The sequence below is a fragment of the Miniopterus schreibersii genome (assembly GCF_964146895.1).
Source record: "Miniopterus schreibersii genome assembly, chromosome: 6".
NCBI lineage: Eukaryota > Metazoa > Chordata > Mammalia > Chiroptera > Miniopteridae > Miniopterus > Miniopterus schreibersii.
This window is the reverse complement of record NC_138107.1, coordinates 16,105,402-16,126,959: the sequence shown is the minus strand read 5'-3', so window position 1 is coordinate 16,126,959 and position 21,558 is coordinate 16,105,402. Positions and strand designations below refer to the sequence as shown.

General features: G+C 39.5%; 1 protein-coding gene across 2 annotated transcripts; it reads left to right on the top strand.

Moving 5' to 3' along the window:
• The first annotated feature begins 2,478 nt into the window (after positions 1–2,478).
• ENPP5 (ectonucleotide pyrophosphatase/phosphodiesterase family member 5) lies at positions 2,479–19,697 on the top strand. Of its 2 annotated transcripts, XM_081140263.1 has the most exons (5): positions 2,479–2,675; positions 5,809–6,672; positions 8,868–9,044; positions 13,228–13,473; positions 16,194–19,697. In XM_081140263.1, the coding sequence occupies exons 2-5, from the start codon at positions 5,844–5,846 to the stop codon at positions 16,247–16,249; spliced, it is 1,308 nt and encodes a 435-aa protein (XP_080996389.1). In that variant the 5' UTR covers positions 2,479–2,675; positions 5,809–5,843; the 3' UTR covers positions 16,250–19,697. The 2 variants fall into 2 exon arrangements, with proteins under 2 accessions (XP_080996389.1, XP_080996388.1); XM_081140262.1 differs by lacking the exon at positions 16,194–19,697 and having other exon boundaries at positions 13,228–15,781.
• The last annotated feature ends 1,861 nt before the right edge of the window (positions 19,698–21,558 follow it).

The window sequence follows — 21,558 nt, the reverse complement described above, 5'->3', positions numbered from 1 at the left end:
AAGAGAGAGGCTTTCTTTTAGTTTAGTTGTTTGTTGTATAATGTCTTGCGACCTTACAAATTTTTAAAATTATAAAATCATTTGTTCATTTTCCCTGTATAGACCAGTTTTGAAAATAAAACTTCTGTAGCAGAGCCAGTCTTGGCTATTTCATAAAGAACAGATCGTATTTCAGTTTTAGCACAAACTTCCTCCAGCTCCTGAGGAAGAGAAGAACCCAGCCTTCCCCTATTAGAGTGCCTTAGGCAGGTGGAGGGACCCCCATCCCCACCCCAAAATCCATGAAAGAAGTTGATTCTTCTGTCATTGCATTATTCAGAAAAATATCACCAGTTCAGTGACGATTATATTAATTCCATAATATAAAATAAAGGAAGAGCTACAGTCAATATCAGATTGTGGCTTATGCTACCATGATTTGCTGAGTAGTTTCTGCAATTGGACAGGAAATGAGGCAACAGGCCCAGCAGGAGGGCTGGTAAAGAGTAAGCAGAAGTCCATGTTCATACAGCCGTTCCTCTTTCTGTACTATTTAAGCCAGATTATTTTTCCCCATCAGGGACGTAATTTGTATAACAAGCCTACCAGTTGAACACTAAGTGTCATTATACTGATATCTGGAAAGTGTGCCTGGCACTCACTGAGCCCCTCAGGAGTCATTTTCTGAGTTGTGGACAGTGGTTAACAGCTGTACCATCCTATTTCATAGGGGTAGCTGGAGAACACAATCGTGCCTCCATAAAAAGTTTGCAGAGCAAGTCGGAGTGTCATCTGAACAGAAGCCAACAATGTTCAGCGACCCATACAAAAGGCCTGTTTTTCCCTACCTCTGTTCTCGAATCAGCATAAGCTGTTCTTTGAGTGTTTGGGGAGAACACAGGGTTGGCCTATTTTAGGGGGTGAAGCACTGATAATATTGGACCACCCGTTCCAAGTTTGGGCAATTTCAAAGGACAGGGCTTTGGAGATTTGGAACAACCTGTACAACTTCATTGTCACTGTGTCCAGCTAAACACAGAAACCAGCCTCCCTTTTAATTGCCATTACATGTGTGAAAATCATAAACTCAAGTTGCTACAAATAAAAGGCCCCAGCAGATTACCCCAATGCCCTGTGGGAGGGTGTGACATAATCAGAAGGGAGCCAATGGGGTAGGGAACTCTCCCCTCTATAAGAAGTAGAAAGAAAGAGAAAAAACTATGACCAAAATGTTTGTCTCATTTAACTAAATATCAACAGGAATGTTATGCATTTTACAGCTCCAGTATACCAGACAGGAGACAGGAACGCCAAATGGAGGAGCCAAAGTCACTGGTTTTGCTTTCTGTTTTATGGGTTAATTAGATGTCGAAACTTAACTTGTGACAACCAAGCAGATATTGTCCATGGCAGGGTGGTCAGAATTAGGCCTGGGAATTGGGTAGATGAACGCATCCTTTCAGGGGAGCTCAAAGTCACTGCTATAATTGATGGTAATAGCAGCGGCATCAAATAGAGTTGGCATCAAATTGACAAACTGTGCACACTGCCCACCACACTCCCACTGGCCAAAAAATACCATCAATTATCAAAAAACTTGAAAAATTAACTCACTACAGTAAGGTAACAGAAGAAACAGGGCCAAAGACTTCCTGAAAGCGAAATAGGACCTGAAGTTCATAGCTTTACGGCTTATTTGGAAACAAAGCTAGAAACAGAGCCGGAAGCCCAGCTGCAACTATCAGCGTAGCTGTTCCCCCCTCTGTTTGTGCAAATTAACCTAATCTGACGCTGGCCTGGTTCAGTTGGTTCATTCTCAGGTGCCTCCCTATGGCAGATCCCTGAGACCTCATATTGCAGAAACCTGGACAACAAACATCGGGGCTGGAGAGCTGACTAAATGAAATCCTTTCAAAGAAAATTTCTGTGAGGTAAAGCAGGTACCAACACCAACTAAGGAAAATAAAGAAAATTTCAGCTGATCAATGACGAATCTCTCATCATTGATGTTTCTCTCTCTCTCTCTCTCCCCCCCTCTCCCTTCCTCTCTCTGAAATCAATAAAGATATATTTAAAAAAAAAAAAAAGGAAAAAAAACACAAAAATCTTAACAGAACAGATAAGAGAATAAAAGTTGCTTTTAACAAAAACAGTGTGTTAGAGCCCACAAACCACTGGGGTAGCGCATTATGATCTCTCTGCATCACTGACCACAGCACCAGCGCCCATCTAGAAAAGGCACACTTGGGGGTGGGGTAGGACGCCAGGCACAGCAGGGGGTCCGCCCTCCCTCCCCCCCCCCCCGCCCCGCCCCGCCCCGCCCCCGGCGGGCCTCCCCGCGGGGTCCGCTCGGGCCTTTTGCTCCTGCTGGCTCCCGCCCCTCCGCCCTCCAAACGCAAGGCAGCACCGCCCACTCCGCTGATTGACGGGCGCTTCAGCGACTCCCAGGAGTCCTCTGCCTGTACGAGTCTCCACCGGAGCCAATGAAAGCCAAGGGGCGGGGCCCGCGGCGGGACGCTGTGCGGGTCAGGTGCTCTGCGCGGAGGTTGCGTGCGGGAGAGCGACTGCAGGTTTTGGGGGTCCCGCCGGCTCCCGCCTGCTCCCCGCCACTGCGCCGGGCCTGCGGAAGGGAGGCCCCTCCAGGTCCTGCCTCCCACTGCCCCAAGCCGATGCGGACGGGTCGGGTCGCCGCGAAGGTAAGAAGGGGCCAGCCTGCCTCCCGGGCACCCACGCGCCTCCCGTGGGCTCACGGTGGGCCCCCAAACAAACCCGGAGTCCACGCACAGCCCGGGTGCGGGCACCTGCCCGCCTCGGTGGGCGTTCCCTAGGCCGGGACCCTCCGGAGCGGCCAGGAGGGCATGCCTGGGGGGCACGGGGGGCGATGCATCTCCCTCTCGTCGCCGTGGACTCGCCCTGCACACACCTGCGCATCCTCCACGTTCCCCCTCCTCGCGCTTCCCGGCGCCTCTGGCCGCCGGGTTTCCCAGGCTGTCGGGTGGGGTGCGGTGGGTGGCGCAGGGTTGGAGGCGGAGAGGACCGGGAAAGCAGGCCGGTGAAGTCTGGACCCAGCGCTAGGGATTCCGCCGCCTGTCAGCGTTTTGTGCATGGAAAAGAAAGCGGGCAGGTTCCCTTCGTCCCACCCCCACCCCCCTGCTGATTGCTCTGTGCTGGTTCTGCTTCCAGCCATTCCGAAGCTTTACACAGCACGTACCTTTTGTTTTCCTTTGTCCCCGGGAAGCGTTTCTTTCCTGCCTACCCCAGTTGCTGAATGAATTTACTTAGAGGAAAATCAGGTGTTTTGTGTAGTTGATTCTTTTTTTAAGCTTATATTTGGTTCACATTAGCCTTCCTTGTGTTAGGAAGGTGATGGAAAAGGGAGAGAGAGGAAGGAACCACCGTCCTCATCCATATACGTGGGCAAATATATTTTCAGTTCCTTACTGGAACTGATTTTTAACGTCCTGTCCAGAATGGGAAACACTATTGCCATTTGAGAAATAGTTTTGTAATTTAATTTGTAATCGTCTTGAGACCAATACTTAAGACAATTTCAGTTTAACTAATTTAGTTCTGTGCGTGGTGAAATCATGATTTAAAAACAAACAAAATAGAATTATTGCATCTAAAAGCAAAGCAAACATGCCAAGCAGTTTTTATTTACCTATAGCTATAATATAGCAAGGCAAGACAGGGTTTGTTTTTGAGGTTTAGAAATGTCTGTAGTGTATTCAAATTAGGAAAATGTCAAAGCTGAATTCAGGAGATTTCTTGGCACAAACTGTTGTTAGAGCCAGTTTTTGGAGCTTATAAATACCTAAATGCAAGAATGGACAGGAAAAGTAGACAGCCAAAGATCCTTGCTTGATTGCAAGCCCAATGAGGACTGACAAAATTTACATATGCATTTATGCATATTGCCTCTTATTAGCTTTCTTGAATAGAATAAAATATTTTTAGAAATATATGCAGATTGATAAAACAACAGCAGACCAACAGCCTTGGTCTAGAAAGATAATTTAATCTGGAAGTGCCTTTTCTACACTGATACGATTAACTGTTAAGGAAGTTTGACATTAGGAAGGTCAACATCTGAATAGACACCTCTCCAAAGAGGACATACAGATGGCTAATAGGCATATGAAAAGATGCTCAACATCACTAATCATCAGAGAGATGCAAATTAAAACCTTACACCTGCCAGAATGGCTGCCATCCATAAATAAGCAGCAGGTGCTGGCGAGGGTGTGGAGAAAAGGGCACCCTCGTGCACTGCTAGTGGGAATGCACATGTGCAGCCACTGTGGAAAATAGCGTGAGTTACCTCAAAAAATTAAAATGCAACTGCCTTAAGACCCAGCTATTCCACTTCTGGGAATTTATCTGAAGAAACCTGAAACACTAATTCGAAAGAATATATGCACTCCTGTGTTCATTGCAGCATTATTTACAAGAGCCAAGATTTGGAAGCAGCCCAGGTGTCCACCAGTAGATGAGTGGATAAAAAAGCTGTGCTACATTTTCACAGTGGAACACCACTCTTCCGTAAAAAGGAAGAAGATTTTACCTTTTGCGACAGCATGGATGGACCTGGAGAGCATTATGCTAAGTGAAATAAGCCAGGCAGAGAAAGACAAGTACCATGTGATTTCACTCATATGTGGAATTTAATGAACAAACTGGACTAACAAACAAAATAGAGACAGACTCATAGATAGAGAGCAGACACACAGCGGGGGGGGGGGGGGTTGAGGGGATTGAGCAAAAAAAAGAGAATTCATGACTTTGGACAACAGTGTGATGATTGTTGCAGGGTAGAGGGGGTAGGTGGAGTGGAAGAGGGTATAGGATAAATGATGGGGAAAAAATAAAGAGAAAATAAAACAAATATGGAAATATCTACTAAAATAAATATTAAACAAATATGGAAATATCTACTAAAAATATGTTTCTGTTTATACTTAGAATCTAATTGGTTTAGTTTAAAGAAGGCTATGATTTGATTATTAATAAATGAATGCATATTATATTTCACAAATGTATTTGAATGTCACAAATTTATGTCTCTTCAAGAAACCAAGTTCATGTATTTTTACTTCTCTCTAGTAACATCTCTAACCATGATGAACCAAACATAGGCTTTGGCTTCCTAAATTTTTTTTATTTACTTATTGGTTTTAGAGAGAACGGGGAAAGGAGAGAAAGAGACAGAGAGAAACATTGATTTACTGTTCCACTTATTTATGCATTCATTGGCTGCTGCTTGTATGTGCCCTGACCAGGAATCAAACTTGCAACCTTGGCATATTGAGATGATGCTTTAACCAGCTGAGCTACCTGGCCAGGGCAGGCTTTGGCTTTGAAAAATAGAGGTGTGTGTATATATTTTTAAAAGCATTATTGGATTTGCTGATGATACTCTCTTGTTGCTAAGTTCCTATAGTAGGTCTAACAGTGATAAATATGTTCACAGGTGTTTGACTGTCAGATGTCTGGTAAACCTGACAATGTTTCTGAAAAGTTGTATGTAAATTATACCATATTTTAAAATGATGTTTTGGAACTTATTTGAGTAACTCCTTGGGAATGGTTTGATTTTTGATAAATTCTTGGAAAGTAAAACAGCTTCTAATGCACCCAAACTTCTTAGCTTTATTATATAGGTAGCCCCGAGGTCTCTTGTTTAAGGTGGAGTTCTGCCACATAATTCTTCCACGCTGCGATTTATGGTATAACTGGGATTACTAAGAACCATTACTCTCAGTTTTGAGTAAAGTATACAAAACAAAATGATCTACTATATGCTAGTAACTTCTCTATTTTTTTATGCAGATCATCTTATGCTGAACTGATCAGGTACTTTGAAAATGACCTCAAAACGCCTCCGGGCAGCCTTCATACTTGCTGCGTTAACACTTTCAGTTACATTTTCTCTCCAACCGGACCAGCAAAAGGTTCTGCTAGTTTCATTTGATGGATTCCGTTGGGATTACTTATATAGAGTTCCAACACCCCATTTTCATTATGTTATGAAATCCGGGGTTCGTGTGAAACAAGTGACTAATATCTTTATTACAAAGACCTACCCTAATCATTATACTTTGGTAACTGGCCTCTTTGCTGAGAATCATGGGATTGTTGCAAATGACATGTTTGATCCTATTCTGAACAAGTCTTTCTCCTTGGATAACATGAATATTTATGACTCTGAGTTTTGGGAAGGAGCAACGCCAATATGGATCACAAACCAGAGGGCCGGACATGCCAGTGGTGCAGCCATGTGGCCCGGGTCGGATGTCAAAATACATGAGAGCTTTCCCACTCACTACATGCTTTACAATGAGTCTGTTTCATTTGAAGATAGAGTTGCCAAGATTATTGAGTGGTTTACATCAAAAGAATCCATCAACCTTGGTCTTCTCTATTGGGAAGAGCCTGACGACATGGGCCACCAGTTGGGACCTGACAGTCCACTCATGGGGCCTGTCATTTCAGATATTGACAACAAGTTAGGATATCTTATACAAATGCTGAAAAAGGCAAACTTGTGGGACACTCTGAACCTAATTATCACAAGTGATCACGGAATGACCCAGTGTTCTGAGGAGAGGGTAATAGAACTTGACCAGTACCTGGATAAAGACCATTACATCCTGATTGACCAATCTCCAGTAGCAGCTATCTTGCCCAAAAAAGGTGAGTCTGTCTGAGTGTTGGTCTGAGAACAGGTCTGCATGTGCTCAGAGCAGTCGAGTGGGGAATTTTTGTTTCTGTGCCTTTAAAGTATGCTTGCCTGTGTCGTGGTAACATTCTGGAACTTAATTCTTAGACTCTGAAAAAACAAAATCTCTGTTTTTTGTTACTGAACCAAACTTGCATTCACTTCTTGGTGAGCAAGATCCCAGACATTACACCAAGAGTGGTTTCCACACAAAGTGCAATTTATTTGCTGCTAAATAAGGAGCCCATGGTGAATAATTTCCAAAGCCCAACGTGGGGAGCCTCTGTGATTTTATCCTGTCAAATCAATGAATATTCATGATAGAAATGTTTGTCCTAGTATGTAAGGGTGGTGTAGGGTAGGTGGGGGCGCAGTAGCAGGTCCTGCCTCTTCTTGCAGCCCATGTTCAGAAAATGGCATCCAGGGCCTCAGAATTGGGGACTTTAATATTATAATGAGTTCTTGGTTGCCTTGTGTGGGAAATAGATGCTTAACCTGTTTCAGCTGGTTCTTTTTTGCCTTCAGTGTTGTCTGCAACTGCTTACCTGGAGGCTAGCTGCTTCCTGGAAAATATGCTAACAGAATTTCTTTATTGAATTTATTGGGGTGACATAGATTAATAAATTTGCATACATTTCAGGTGTACAGTTCTGTAATACACCATCTGTATATTGTGTTCATCACACCAAGTCAAGTCTCCTTCTAGCACCACTTATCCCCCCTTTACTGTCTTCTACCCGCCCCCACTCCCCTTTCCCTCTGGGAATCACTGTACTGTCGTCTGTGTCTGAGTTGTGTGTTTTTTTTCTTTGCTTAATCCCTTCACCCCTCTCACCCAGCCCCTAACCCCCTCCCCTCCGACAGCTGGCAGTAGGTAACAGGATATTTTATTTCCTCATACCAACCTGATGGTATCACTTGGAGTCTAATTTTTCACTTTTTCCTAGAATATTGCACTGTCAGTACTGTCTGTATATTTTTGGCAGGTGGATTTAACCATTTGGAATCATTGACTATAATGAAAGTTGCAGCCTCCTCAGAAACAATGAGATGGGAAGATAGAAAATGAATGATTTCTTAGAAGCCCTAAAAGCCTTTGGTAGATCCTTAGGACCCGCTTAATAGGGAAGCAGTGGAGTGTAGGGAGGAGAAAGCCTTGGTCAACCTGAAATTTCATTTTCTTAACTATAAGTAGGGGAAGTAATAACAAGACCTTAAATTTTTCTAAATCTCCCCTTGAAGCCTCATATCAGCCCTGTCATCTAGTATTGCATCCCCAGATCACAGTGTAAGTTCAGAGCCAGACTCAGACTAACTGGTCCCACTTCTTTTTTATCAGCTCCTGGGGCTAGTCTAGGTATCAAATGAGAGAAAAGATTTGGAAAAGCTGAGTACCTCACAAATGAGAGTTCTACCCCTCACAGGGGAGTTAAGAGGATCATAGGAAACAGTGAATGTTAAAATATGCATACATGCCTGTACACAAACTTCAACAAAGTCAGTATAAAATAGCAAGTTGTTTGTTGTTTCAGAAAATCCCATTAACGCGTCAGTTTTCTTTATAAGATTGGTTTGGTGTCGCCTTGTCGGGTGTGGGAGGCAGGGAGGAACCCCTACCAATGGATTTGAAAAGCAAGGAAAGGAGTGAAGACAGTGCCAGGGTTTACTGCATATGAAGGTATAGGGAGTGCTTTGGCAAGACCTCCAGGGTTTTAAAGAACTTTTCCACTTTACAATCTGCTTTCCATCTCCAGCCTGTCCTTTCCCAACCCTCACCCTCTTCTCACCGTATTTTATCTAGAGATTCTCTACCTCTGCACTCAGTAACTACCAGAACGTAACCCTTTGTTTGAGTTTGGGTGTTGCAGTATTACCTGCGTTTGTGTGTGTAAGTTATTAAGAAATCTCAAATTAGAGATTTCAGGTTGTATAAAATGATCTATTGTATAAGGTGAATTTACTTAGAAGATTCATTATTTCTCAGTTTTCCCCCTCAAGATTTCTCAGAGGGGATGGGAATTCTAAAGTGTCTGGCTAGATTTCATTATGTGCAGCTTGCTGGCTTGTGACCTTGGTGGGGTGTCTGCATTGATTGACCTCCGTTGCCATGATTGTTTGATTGTAGCAGTGAGGGTTTTGTTCTGAGCGCCTCTCCTCCCTTCTCTTACAGGCAAATTTGATGAAGTCTATGAGGCACTAGCTCATGCTCATCCTAACCTGACTGTTTACAAAAAAGAAGAGATTCCAGAAAGATGGCATTACAAATACAACAACCGAATTCAACCAATTATAGCAGTGGCTGACGAGGGGTGGTATATTTTACAGAATAAGTCAGATGGCTTTATGTGTGAGTATGTTACAGTTGTTTCTTCCCATTCAGCATCTGTATGTGCTAAAGTGGACTCGATGGATAATACAGCAGTTTATTTACTGATTGAATAACTAGCTAGTGTCATACATTAATAGCAAAATAAAGATCCTTGGGGCTTTAAAAAGGGGTCACCTCCTAAAAATGACATATTTACTTCTCTTGAAGCCAAACCAAAACTGTGCACAGTGACCTGTCCCACTAATTATAACCATTATGGTCCTGCGAAAAACATAACTGAAATTTATAAATTGAATTATTTTCTGTATCTGTTTTATATTCTGATTTCATTAGAATTTTTAATTGATTTTAGAGAGAGACAGAGATTTGTTGTTCCACTTATTCATTCATTCATTGGTTGGTTCTTGAATGTGCTCTGACCAGGCATCAAACACACATCCTTGGCATATTGGGGTGATGCTCCAACCAACTGAGCCACCCGTCCAGGGCCTGATTTCATTGGAATTGAAACTCTATTTTTTATTTGCAGTTATCAGCTTTCAATTTTTTGTTTTGCCCTCTTGTGGCTCTACCAAATGTAGGCCAGCTTTGCTTTACACCTTGGGAACATTTCTAAAACGAAGGAAATGTGTCATGGAAAATAATATATCAAGATGTGTTCTAATACCTAGCGATGTAATTTTGGAGATATTGCCAGTGAATAAATTTAGAATATAATGGAACTTCCATTTAAAATTCAGACGTGCAAAATAAGGTACTTTCTTTCATCCTTAGTGTGTGATTTTCTCTTCTCGTACTGTTTTTAACAAGCAAGCCAAATGGAGCAGTCATCCACAGGGCTTTACTAGTCTTCATTGTGTCCGTCATCTGCATATTTGCTCTCAAACTCTCTGCTTCATATCACCAGTGATTGACCATTACAGACTGAATTCCCCAGGCTCCTTTGTGAACTGGTTTCTGGTTAGGGTTGGCCATTAGAACACCCTGACAGGAGTTTGGAAGCCAGGAGGAAGGGAGAAGCCGGGGTATCTGTACCCTTCTCCCTGCCTCAGGCTGTGTCCCTAACAATGGTTTCATTTCCATTTCCTCTGTGATCCCAGCTCCCTCTGGACAACTGTCTCTATGGCTTCAGCTGTTACTAAGTAGCCCTGGCTTTTGGGCTCTGGTAAAACCAGTCACCTCTTCCTGTGTCCCTCCAGCCCCGGGCTTCTAGGAGGTTCCCTCTGTTCGCAATCACTGGATAAGCTTCTCATCCCATGTTTGCTTCTCAGCTCTTTGGCACTTTTGTAACTAGTCTCCACATTAAACCCCCTCTATTGGACCCCCTGGCATGGGCTTCCTGGTTGATTTAGATATTAACACGCACTGCTGATCAGTTGTCAGTTCACTGGGATTTGTTTCTACTCTGTTAATTGAATGTTGAAGGAACCACATTGTGTCAAACTATTTAGAGATGCTTTTTAGGGTATTGGTCCTTGATATATATGAGATGTACAAAAATGTCCCTTTAGGTAGAATTAGGTTTCTATCATATGTATTGAGAAAATGAAAAGGAGTTGCCTGCCAGTGGCTCTTGTAATGTATACATAATTCATAGTGACAGATTATATTCCATAATGTAATTCATACATGTATGTAGTTTCTGGTCCTTAAAACTGGTTTTACATATAGATAATGATCTGTAAACCAGTATTTAACCGCACAAGGTACCCATTTTAAGAAGGCCTTTAAAAATAATTTCTTTGGCCATGAAAACAGTTGCCACCTTTCTGTGTTCAGATTTTCGTGTATCGTGCAGTTAGCTCTTATGTTAGAAGTGTTGCTCAAAATTTTTCAGCTAACATGAATTTAAGGTGCTTTCTTGAAATTTGGTTTGGTGAACTACAGTTACACAATAGATCGGTCATACCTACTTTTGACAGAAAACCTTAATAATGCTTCTATTTATATTATATCGTGTTCACTTATTCAACAAAATAAATATTGACCACTGCAGTTCTTCTCAGCCTGAGTTCCACAAGAGATTAAGCCCTGATGTTCAAAAGCAGAGGTTCTCAAAGTGTGTTTCCTGGACCAGCAGCATCCATATTACCTGGGAACTTGTTAGAAATGCAAATTCTTGGACTCAACCCAGACCAACTGAATTAGAAGCTGTGAGGGTAGAGTCTAGCAATCTGTTTTTACATGTCCCCCCAGGAGTCTCAGATACACTGAAGTTGGAGAACCACTGCCCTTAGGCATCCATTATTAAATGTTATCTACTGGATCAAGCCCTTATGGTAGGGGCTACCACTATAAAACAAAGTCCCTATTCATGGAAAAGGTTTTATAAGTCATAATGATTTCATTACAAATCTGATTTTCTAATAAAAAGTGGGATATGAGAGAATCACCTTTGTCTTCATGACTGAGAGTCTAGATCCCAACTTCTTATAGAAATGAACAGAACAATCATCCAGTCAATTGCAAACTCTATAATGGCATATTTCCCAATGTCGATGTTATCAATAGACTGGCATAGTACCCTGTCAAATAATTACAGATGATTTCTTAAATCCAGGTTATTTTTACTTGAATAAATGCAAAAGAATCATGGCCTTTAGAAAGACTTTTGGTAGATTTGGCCAGGCAGATTTGGAATTGCTTTGAGGAGATGACTAGGGGTCAGTTCATGACTTTCAGAGAAAATGATTTGAGATTTTTTTTTTAAAATGTTGTACTCTCCCTTTGGGTATCTCCCTGTAGCTGTGTAGGTACCAGAGGCTGATTTGCTAGTCATTGTCCTCACCAACTTTAAAATAAAGCCAGTCAGTTTTCTTAGGTTGCCATCTTATCAGCAGTAGTTCCTTCAACTTTGCACCCTGATACCATGCTAAGCACACATGCCTTTAAAATGCAGCTTTTATTATAGGGACTATAGTCAACAATATTAATAATAACTATCTATGGTGCCAGGTAGGCACTTGAATTATCAGAGGGAGCACTTTGTAACCTATATGAATGGCTAGCCACTGTGCTGCACACCTGAAACTAATACAGAAAAGGTGTTGAACACAAACTGTAATCGAAAAAGAAAATAAAAAATTGCAGTGCCATTCACAAAAATAAAAAGTAAAGTGCAGCTTTTATTATGAATGAGTTTTCACCTTTCAATTTTTTTTAAAATATATCTTTATTGATTTCAGAGAGAGAAAGGAGAGGGAGAGAGATAGAAACATCAATGTTGAGAGAGTCATTGATCGGCTGCCTAGCCCACAGCCCGGGCATGTGCCCTGACCGGGAATCGAACCCCAATTGCCTGGATCCTAGGTGGATGCTCAACCGCTGAGCCACAGCCGGCCGGGCTTTCACCTTTCAATTTTGTATCACTTGGCAAGTCAGAAGACTCCTCAAGTTTTTACTTTACTTGTATCCACACTAAGGCACCAGTGCTAAGATCCTGATCTGAATCTTGAAAATCAAGATTTTACCCTCGAGTCTTGACCTTTATTTTTTTTCAGTTGTGGATTGTAACTGTAACTAGAGGTTTGATTTTTGTGGGGGGTGTTTTTGTTTTTCTTTATTTTTTCCCCTTTTGTTAGTAATCATGGATTTATTGGTTAAGAGCACCTTTATCTTTTATCTTTAGAGCAGTCATTAGATTGTTCATTATCTTTAGAACAATCATTAGAACATAAAAGGTACCTAACAAGTAGTTTACCTGCCACCAAAAAAAAAAAATCCATTCCAGCCTGGCCGGGTGTGGCTCAGCGGTTGAACGTCGACCAGGGATCCAGGCGATCAGGGTTCGATTCCCGGTCAGGGCACATGCCCGGGTTGTGGGCTCAATCAGTGACTCTCTCATCATTGATGTTTCAGTCTCTCTCTCCCCCTCTCCTTTCCTCTCTCTGAAATCAATAAAGATATATTTAAAAAAAAAAAATCCATTCCATTTTCCCTTGACTTGGCCCAGCTTTGCCCCTTACCCTTCCTCCTGTGCTGCGTAAGGTCACGTTGGCCTGAGAAAGATTTGTGACCATTTGCCTTTTCAGTTCCTGAAGTGAATTATGATGTTGGCAACAGCAAAGGTTGTTTGTGAAAGACTATTTTAAAAGATTGGATAAAGTTTGCATTTACTTGTTCAGACTTTGACAGTACAACAGTTATTTCCATTTTAATGCCTGCAGGTTGGGTAACGTTTTCATGCATTTTATCTTTACAGTAGGCAACCACGGTTACGATAATGCATTAGCAGAAATGCATCCAATATTTTTAGCCCACGGGCCTGCCTTCAGAAAGAATTTCACAAAAGAAGCTATGAACTCCACGGATCTGTACCCACTGCTCTGCCACCTCCTCGATATCCCTGTCATGCCGCACAACGGATCACTCAGGAGTGTCCAGGACCTGCTCAGTTCAACAGCTTCCAAAGCGAGTCCTCCCACGCAGAGTGCTCCACTCCTCCATGGTAGTGTCAGACCGGGAGAGTACACGCGAGGGGAGGCATACGCTTATTTCATAGGGGTCTCCCTTGGTAGCATTCTAGTTGTTGTATTTTTTATAATTTTCCTTAAACATTTAACTCACAGTCACATACCTGCCTTACCAGATATGCAGGCTGAAATAGCTCAACCATTATTACAAGCCTAATGCTACTTAGAAGTGGCGATTGTGTAATTATGTCAGTGTTTAAAGGTTTCAGATTCTAGGAAACTACTTAAATGTTTGCACAGACCATTAAGCAGTTTTATACATATTGAGGCACAGCCTCTTTCTCACACACATGCACACACATAGATGGACCAAAATACACATACCTCCAAAGGATTAAAAATGTGGAAGTGTGTTTCCATTGTTCTGTCTGGCTTAGGGAGAGAAAAGATCCTGCTTTATTTGGACTTGGCACATATAATGTATATATGTAGCAACTCTGCACTAGTTAACATACCTTATATATTGCACTTTAAATTACTCTCCTAATGGGTACTCTTATGTGAAATGCACTTTATTGACAATTATGTCTTATAACTTGGTTGAAAAAGACAACTTTTTACCCCATGTCACAGAATACTTGTCGTTCAAACTGAATGAGTTTCTGATAATTTCTGAGTAATGTAGAAATTTACTTAAATTGGGAGAGCAAGAAGAAAGTGAAAACTGTTGAAAATTAAATGGGACAACCTTTGTGCACTGAATTTTGAAGGGATGCACTCCTAACAGCAGGATGTATCTGGGCATCCCTTGTCCTATGTCTTTCTAAAGGACTTAGGTTGTCATTTTACACCCCCACCCCAAAAAAAGATTCAATTACTGGCAGACTCATTCTAAACATATTGTTTCTGTTATAAAATTCATTATTGCTATTTCCTGAATGGTCGTTTTACTCTGATTTTGTTATAACACCATGAATATACATTTCTTCCCTCTGTGGTCCAGCACTGGCCTGAATGTTAGAGATCAGGCATCATCTCAGCAATGTTTTCTCTTGTTCTATAATTACTTGCTGTTTTGAAAACTAAATCATTAATTACATTAAAAATCAAAGTAGATAAAACAATGTTTGTTTATTTCTGGTAACAACATAGTAACAGAGCACAAGCATCTTTTAGATGCGAGTATTTGAAGATGCAGAATTAGCCTACACGCTATTAGGTAAAATGTAGGCCACTTAGTCCTTGAAAAGAGCTGTATGGAGCTTGGGGGAAAGAATTAGGCAGGACCATTGTTCACAGTCTACCCAGAGCAGTGCTGAAGGGCCCCTGATGGCCAGAATAACTCTTAGAAGTAACAGGTGTTGAAACAAGAGGCGCCTAGAGTATAGCCTTGTTTCATGAAATATTTGACTACCTGCCCGTCAAGTGTTGAGTGGAATCAAAGATGAATCCAAGTTCACAAATAGACTTCACCTCCTGGGTAGGTTTTGACCAGCCTGGTCATCTCAGCTCCTCTCATTCTAACCACCTGGAGCTGTGCTTTGGATCTACTAAGTAGTTGGCAGATTGGAGAAGGGGAGGCACTACCTATGGTTTCTTGGAGGAAAGAGGAAGCCCACAAAAAACAGCTTTCCTCGAAGAAAGTAGAAACCAGTAGAAACACATGGCCCACAGAAAATGTTGGGATTTCCTGTATAAATATGCACCAGCTGGCTAAAGGGAACAATGGGAAATGTATTTCCGAAAGAAAGGATACATTAGATGTAGAGAACAAAGGTGGCATGGATAAAAATACAGTTGAGTTTAAGTGCTCCCTAAAATGAGGTGGGTGAATTATCTGTAAAATGATTCCAACAAAAAATGTTAGCACCTAATTCTCATTTCATTATATAACCTCTTAATAGGATAGAGCAGAATCACTGGAAATGTACTATGGATTAAAAAGCTAACAAGTTAGATAGTAGGTAGCAAACTCAAGAAGTCTGAACTCAGCGTTAGAGATCCTAGAAATGCAACCAGTCACGTTGGCTTGTTTGTAGCCATCAACTTAACCTGCATTATTGAGATGCCAGTATAAGGACTGAAAGGAAACTGGTCTGTTTAAAACATATGTACTACTCAAGTGCTATCTGTACATTGAATCTGTTTCATTAAATTCATTTTAGAAGGTGCTATTACCTTAGTAGTAAGGAGAAGGTAAATTCTGTAACTGATGAAATCATTTAAATTCTGATATGAAGACTTGATTATTGACATGTTCCTTTTATTTACAGATACTTATTTTCCTGTAAGATATCAGCAGGAGAGTTTACCTGAAGGAAAATAAAAGTTTAGGTTGCTGTGAAAAATCTAGTCACTCATCATTCTTTGATAGCTTCTTTTGTTTCAGTTTTACCCACGTCTTCATGGCCATTCTTTGTATGCAGTTAACAAAAATTAGCACCTAGAAATGAAATTTAGACAAGCTAATCTAATTATAAATCAGACTTTTTAGAAGGTCAGAGGAATGAAGTTCCCCCACCCCACCATTTTTGTTCAACATCCTCCATCAGCTATTTTGTACAATTACTCATTTGATAAGATTTTTCTTACTCAGTATATGCTTTGCTATTTCAATCCCTTTGCCACTTGTCATTTTAATTTAAAATGTCTTTAAATGTAAAATTGCTTTTCAAAGTGCTTTCTGACCTCTTAAGGTAAAACTAGGATCTTTATTATCAGCTTCAGTTTCTTATAAAATCTTTATCGTTTCTAGAAAATCTGATGAAGATCCCAGCTCTCCTAGTTCTCATATTTTCAGCTCTTCATTAAGGGTGACATACTCAAGAAGCATAGTAGCATCAGGAGGGACCTAAGGGACCATTTGACCCCCTGATTTAACCAAAGCTATGAAGTGGCTTGTGTGACATATTAGTACAACTTGAAAGCAGGACCCAGGTATCCTGATCCAGTTTGGGGTTTAGGACCTCAACACAATGAACTTCGATGGGGCACAGTTCAGTCCATAAGAGGCAAGAAATGTAAAACAAAAACAATAAAAGCTCTTGGAAAAATGAGAAGCTGTTCAAGAAAATGTATTGATACCTCTAACTTGATAATTCTTTGTCTTCTACAAAGGTGGTCAGGGTTGCTATTGAGAAATCTTATGCCAATTTGTTTCTCTTTCCCTCTCTCTTCCTCTCTCCCCTCTCCCCTCTCCCCTCTCTTCCTCTCTCCCCTCTCCCCTCTCTCCCCCCTCCCCCTCCCCCTCCCCCTCCCTCTCCCTCCTCCCTCCTCCCTTTCATAACATTTGTTTTTAAATCTTCGGTTCCCTGAAATTTTACACTTATTACCTAAGGACACTCCACTTGCCACTCGGGTCACTTTCATTTTTAAAGGTTTATAGTTCTTTGTTATTCTAGCAAATTCTCATTGTTTATGTTAGTTTATACTTTCCTTTAATTCATTTTCCTTTTACCCTTTTTGGCACTCATATTAGTTGGATGTTGGAACTTCTGAACTGGTTGATTATCTCTTATCTTCCAGCTCTTCTTTTTACTTTCTGTTACACCATTTGAGAGAGTTCGTCTTCCAAGCCTTAGTCCTTTTATTTTTTTACACATTGCAAGTTCTTATTTGTCTAAAGTTCTTGTTCTGTTTCTTTGACATACATATTGCTATTTAACATCTTTTATTGAAGTAAAACATACTCAAAAAGTATATAAATACTACATGTTGTCAATTACCAATAAATGAACAAATTCATTTAACTTCGCTTTAGAAAAGGAATAAAAGATGTAAAATTATCAGCACTCCAGAAAGACCCCCCTTAAGACACAATCTCTATCCTGACTAGGAACAAAATACTTTCCTCTATTTTAAACTTTATCTAAATGGAATCATACAATATATTCATTAATGTTTGGCTTTTTTCACTCAAGATTAGGGTAAGATCCATGTTCTGTGTGTATTAGTGGTTTATTTTCATTGTTTCATGAAATTACATGAATGTACCACAATTTATGTATTGTTTTTGGATATTTGGATCATTTCCGGTTTGATGTCACTATGAGTAATGCTGCTATGAGCATTTTTAATGTGTTTTTTGGTGAATCTATGTATACATATTTTGTTGGATGTATTATATGAATCCACAATTTAACCTGTTCTTTTCCAAAAGCAGAGTCTGAGACAAAGGCTTGTTATGCAGGCAATTTATTTGTGAAGTGTTCCCAAGAAACAAGAGTGAGGGACAGGGAGTGAAGGAGAGATGTAGAGAGAGCCTCTACAAGCGTAAGTTAGAGAATTGACCACTGTTCTGAGTGCCCAATCCCTCAGGACCTTCAGATGAACCTTATCAAATGTATCTCGGAACTGCGTGCCTGAGGAGTTGGAGAGGAAAGCAAAGCATTTACCCATCAGCCTCCAACCCCACTGGTTGAGTGGCACATGGGTATTAACTACAAGTACTTCTGGGTAGTTCACACACAAGTGCCAAATGTGATCTCATAGGCACCCAGTGCCATAGTGTCTGGGCTAGGAAGAAATACTAAGCATTGTTAGGTTGTGTCTGTGGGAAGCTGGTCTAAGCCAGGATGAAACTGGAGTAAAGGGTGGGTTGAGTGGATTTGGGGTGGTGTACAAGAGATGTCTAATACACCCACGTATGTATGGATTCTTCATTTTAACAAAGGTCATTAGTTCTGTTCATCTATTTTTCTATTCTTGTGTCAACACCATACTGTTTTAATTACTATAAGTTTATGATAATTCTTGACATTGGATAGAGTAAGTCCTATCATTTTACTTTTACTCAAGATTGACTTGACCCTTTATGTTCCTATAAAATTTTGAGTCAGCTTATGCAATTCCATAAAGAAACCCTGCTGGAATTGCTTAGATGCAATGATAAATCTGAGAATTGCCATCTTTACAAGATTGAATCTTCCAACCTAAAAACATGGTATAGCTTTCTCTTATTTTGGTCTTTCTCAATTCTTCTCATTGTCTTAATTTTCTGTGCAAAAATTCTGCATGTGTTTTGTTAGACTTCTTCCTAGAGATTTCATGCTTGTTGATACCAATGTAAATCATGCCAGTTTTAAATTTTCATTTTCTGTTTTCTGCTGATATATAGAAATACACTTGATTTTTACACATTACTTGACCTTATTTCCAGCAATTTTGCTAAACTCACTTCTAGTTTATCTGATTGCTTCAGACTTCCTATAAATGCAATCATGTGATCTGTAGATACGACAAGTTTTATTTTTCATTTCTTATATTATTTTTCTTGCCTTATTGCACTTGCTAGGACCTCCAATGCAATGTTAAATAGAAGTGATTGGAGTGGGGACATCCTTGATTTGTTCCTGATTTTAGGAGAAAAAACATTTAGTATTTCACCATTCAGTCCATTAGCTAAAGATAGGTTTATAATATTTAAATATTATAATTCAGTATGATACTGCTGTAGATTTGTGGCAAAAGATACGTATTTTATGTGTATATGTATGTTCATTGTCAGCTTTAAGTTCCCTTCTATTCCAAATTTGGTGAGTTGTCTAGTTTCAAATAATACACAGGTGGTAAATTTGCCAAATTGTTTTCCCACATTTATTAACATAACCATGTTTTTCTTTTCCCTATTAATATGGATAACATTGAGTGACTTTCAAATATCAAACTAATGTTGCACTCCAGGGATAAATTCTATTTGTTCATGAGTATTATCCTTTTGAAATACTGCTGAATTCAATTAGATAATATTTTGTTAAGGAATTTTTGTTCATAGGGGTTGGCCTATGATTTTCTTTTAATATCTTCATCAGATTCTGGTAGCAGTGTTATACTGGCCTCAAAAAACCAATTAGGATGTGTTTCTTTTCCCTCTATTTCCTGTAAAAGTTTGTGAAAATCATTTCTTCCTTAAATGCGTGATAGAATTAATCAGTAAAACCATCTGGACTTGGAGTTTCCTTCGTGGGGATGTTTATGATAACAGATTAATTTTTGTGATAAGTATGACTACTAAAATTATCCATTTGGTTTTGTATCAATTTTGGTAAGTTGTATTTTTCAAGGAATTTGCCGTTTTATCCAAATTGTCAAATTTATTGGCATAATGTTGCTAATATGTGCTAGCTCCTTTTTTTTCTTAGTTTTGTTAGGGGCTTATCAATTTTATTAATACAGGGTGTCCCCCCAAAAATATATACACAATTTAACAGTTGGTAGTTCAAGTTTGAAAATGAAATGTATTTTAATAAACACTGCCTTTGTAATTATTCGAAATGTGTGTATACATTTTTGACACACCTTATATTTTAAAAAACAAATTTTGGCTACATTTTCTTTATTACGCTTTCCTATTTCATTGATTCTAATTTTATCATTTTTTTCTTTCACTCATTTTGGATTTTCTCCATCGTTCTACTAGCTTCCTAAAGAAGCTTAAGTCATTGATTTTGAACCTTTCTTCCTCTCAAAAACAGGCATACGAGGTTATACATTTCCCTCTAAATACTGCTTTAGCTGCACACTACAGAATTTGGTATGCTATAAATCATTTTCATTCAGTTGAATATATTCTCTCATTTGTACTATGATTTCTATTTAGAAATGTATTGCTTAACTTTCAAATATTTAAGGATTTCCTTAATCTTATAGAATCTAATTTAATTCCATTGTGGTCTGAAAACATACTTTGTAAGATTGCAAGTTTTTGAGATTACTTACTGAAACTTGCGTTATGGTCTTGCATATAATCTATCTTGGTGATAATTCCATGTGCATTTGAATAGGTTGTCTGTACTTTGTGGCTGTAGTCTTCTCTAAATGTCATTTAAGTCAATGTGGTTGATACGATCACTCAGGTCTTCTATATCGTTGCTCATTTGTTTTTTCTTGGTCTGGTTGTTATATCAGTTGTGAGAGAAGTGCTAAATTCTTCAGTCATGTTTATGGATTGTCTTTCTTTAGTTCCATCACTTTTTGATTCATGAATTTGTAAGTTCTTTTAAGTGTGAACATTTATAATTGGTGTCTTCCTAATATATTAGTCCTTTCATCATTGTGAAGTGTCCCTATCTCTGGAAATTCCGGTCTTGAAGAGTACTTTATCTGATATTAATATAGGTATTCCAGCTTTCTGACACTTTGCATGGTATATAACTATCCTTTTGCTTTCAATTTGCAGTTTTGTACTTAACGTGTATCTGTTGTAGACTGCATATAACTGGATCTTACTTTTTTATCCCATCAAAGTCTCTGCCATTTACTTGGAATGCTCAGTCTATTTACATTTAGCTATTGATGTAGTTGGATTTGATTTTCCAATTTGCTTTTTACCCCTCATTTGAGATTGGTCTGTTTTCTTTCTTTGGTGCTATTTTTACCAGGTTTGATATCAATGTTATATTCAACTCAAAAACTTACATATTTCTTTTTCTAAAAGAACAGTTTTATTAGGCAACTATATAACAAGCATATCTGCTAAAGAGGCACTAAAAAGATGATTATTATCTTTTAGGCCTGATACTTTTTTGTACAATAGTTTATAATTTCCTCAATGTTTAAAACAGAAATTGGTTTTAGTTTTCTTTCTCTACTGGAATCAGTTTTGTTAAATATTTTTCCTAGAAAATTATCCATTTCATCTGCATTTTCAAGTTATTTGTGCCAAATCGTATATAGTAGGCTCTTATAATTTGTGTTTTGTTTGGTTTTTTAAAAAATTGTTTTCTTTCCTACTCCCTACAAACCCCCTTTTTGACTAGCTTTTCAGCCCCTCAGCTGCCTCTTCCAGAACTGATTCCATTAGGAGCTCACTTTCACAGATTTCTTCCTTCTTCTAAATCTTGGCCTTTTGACTCTCACTTTCTTGGTAATTCCTCACTGCCATAGCACAGACCTTTTATATTTTGCCCAGATTTCTAGTCCTCTGCAAGAAGGTAAGTTTGAATTACATATTTGACCATTTTACTGGAAACAGAACTGCGTTTTTTTTTTTAAATAAAAACCTTCACTGAAATTTTGTGTAAAAAAATTTCATGCTCCTCATTAGAAAATTCAAGTATGTATAAATCAATACTACTGGGTCTGGGTCTGACCTATAGGAACCCTTTTATAAAAATGTGTAT

What these genes read in the sequence shown, in the direction of transcription:
- ENPP5 (XM_081140262.1), top strand. Translation starts at nt 5,844, where the DNA reads ATGACCTCAAAACGCCTCCGGGCAGCCTTCATACTTGCTGCGTTAACA. An exon ending in AGCTATCTTGCCCAAAAAAG is followed by an intron (nt 6,673 to 8,867) that starts GTGAGTCTGTCT and finishes CTTCTCTTACAG; the next exon opens with GCAAATTTGATGAAGTCTAT. An exon ending in TAAGTCAGATGGCTTTATGT is followed by an intron (nt 9,045 to 13,227) that starts GTGAGTATGTTA and finishes TTATCTTTACAG; the next exon opens with TAGGCAACCACGGTTACGAT.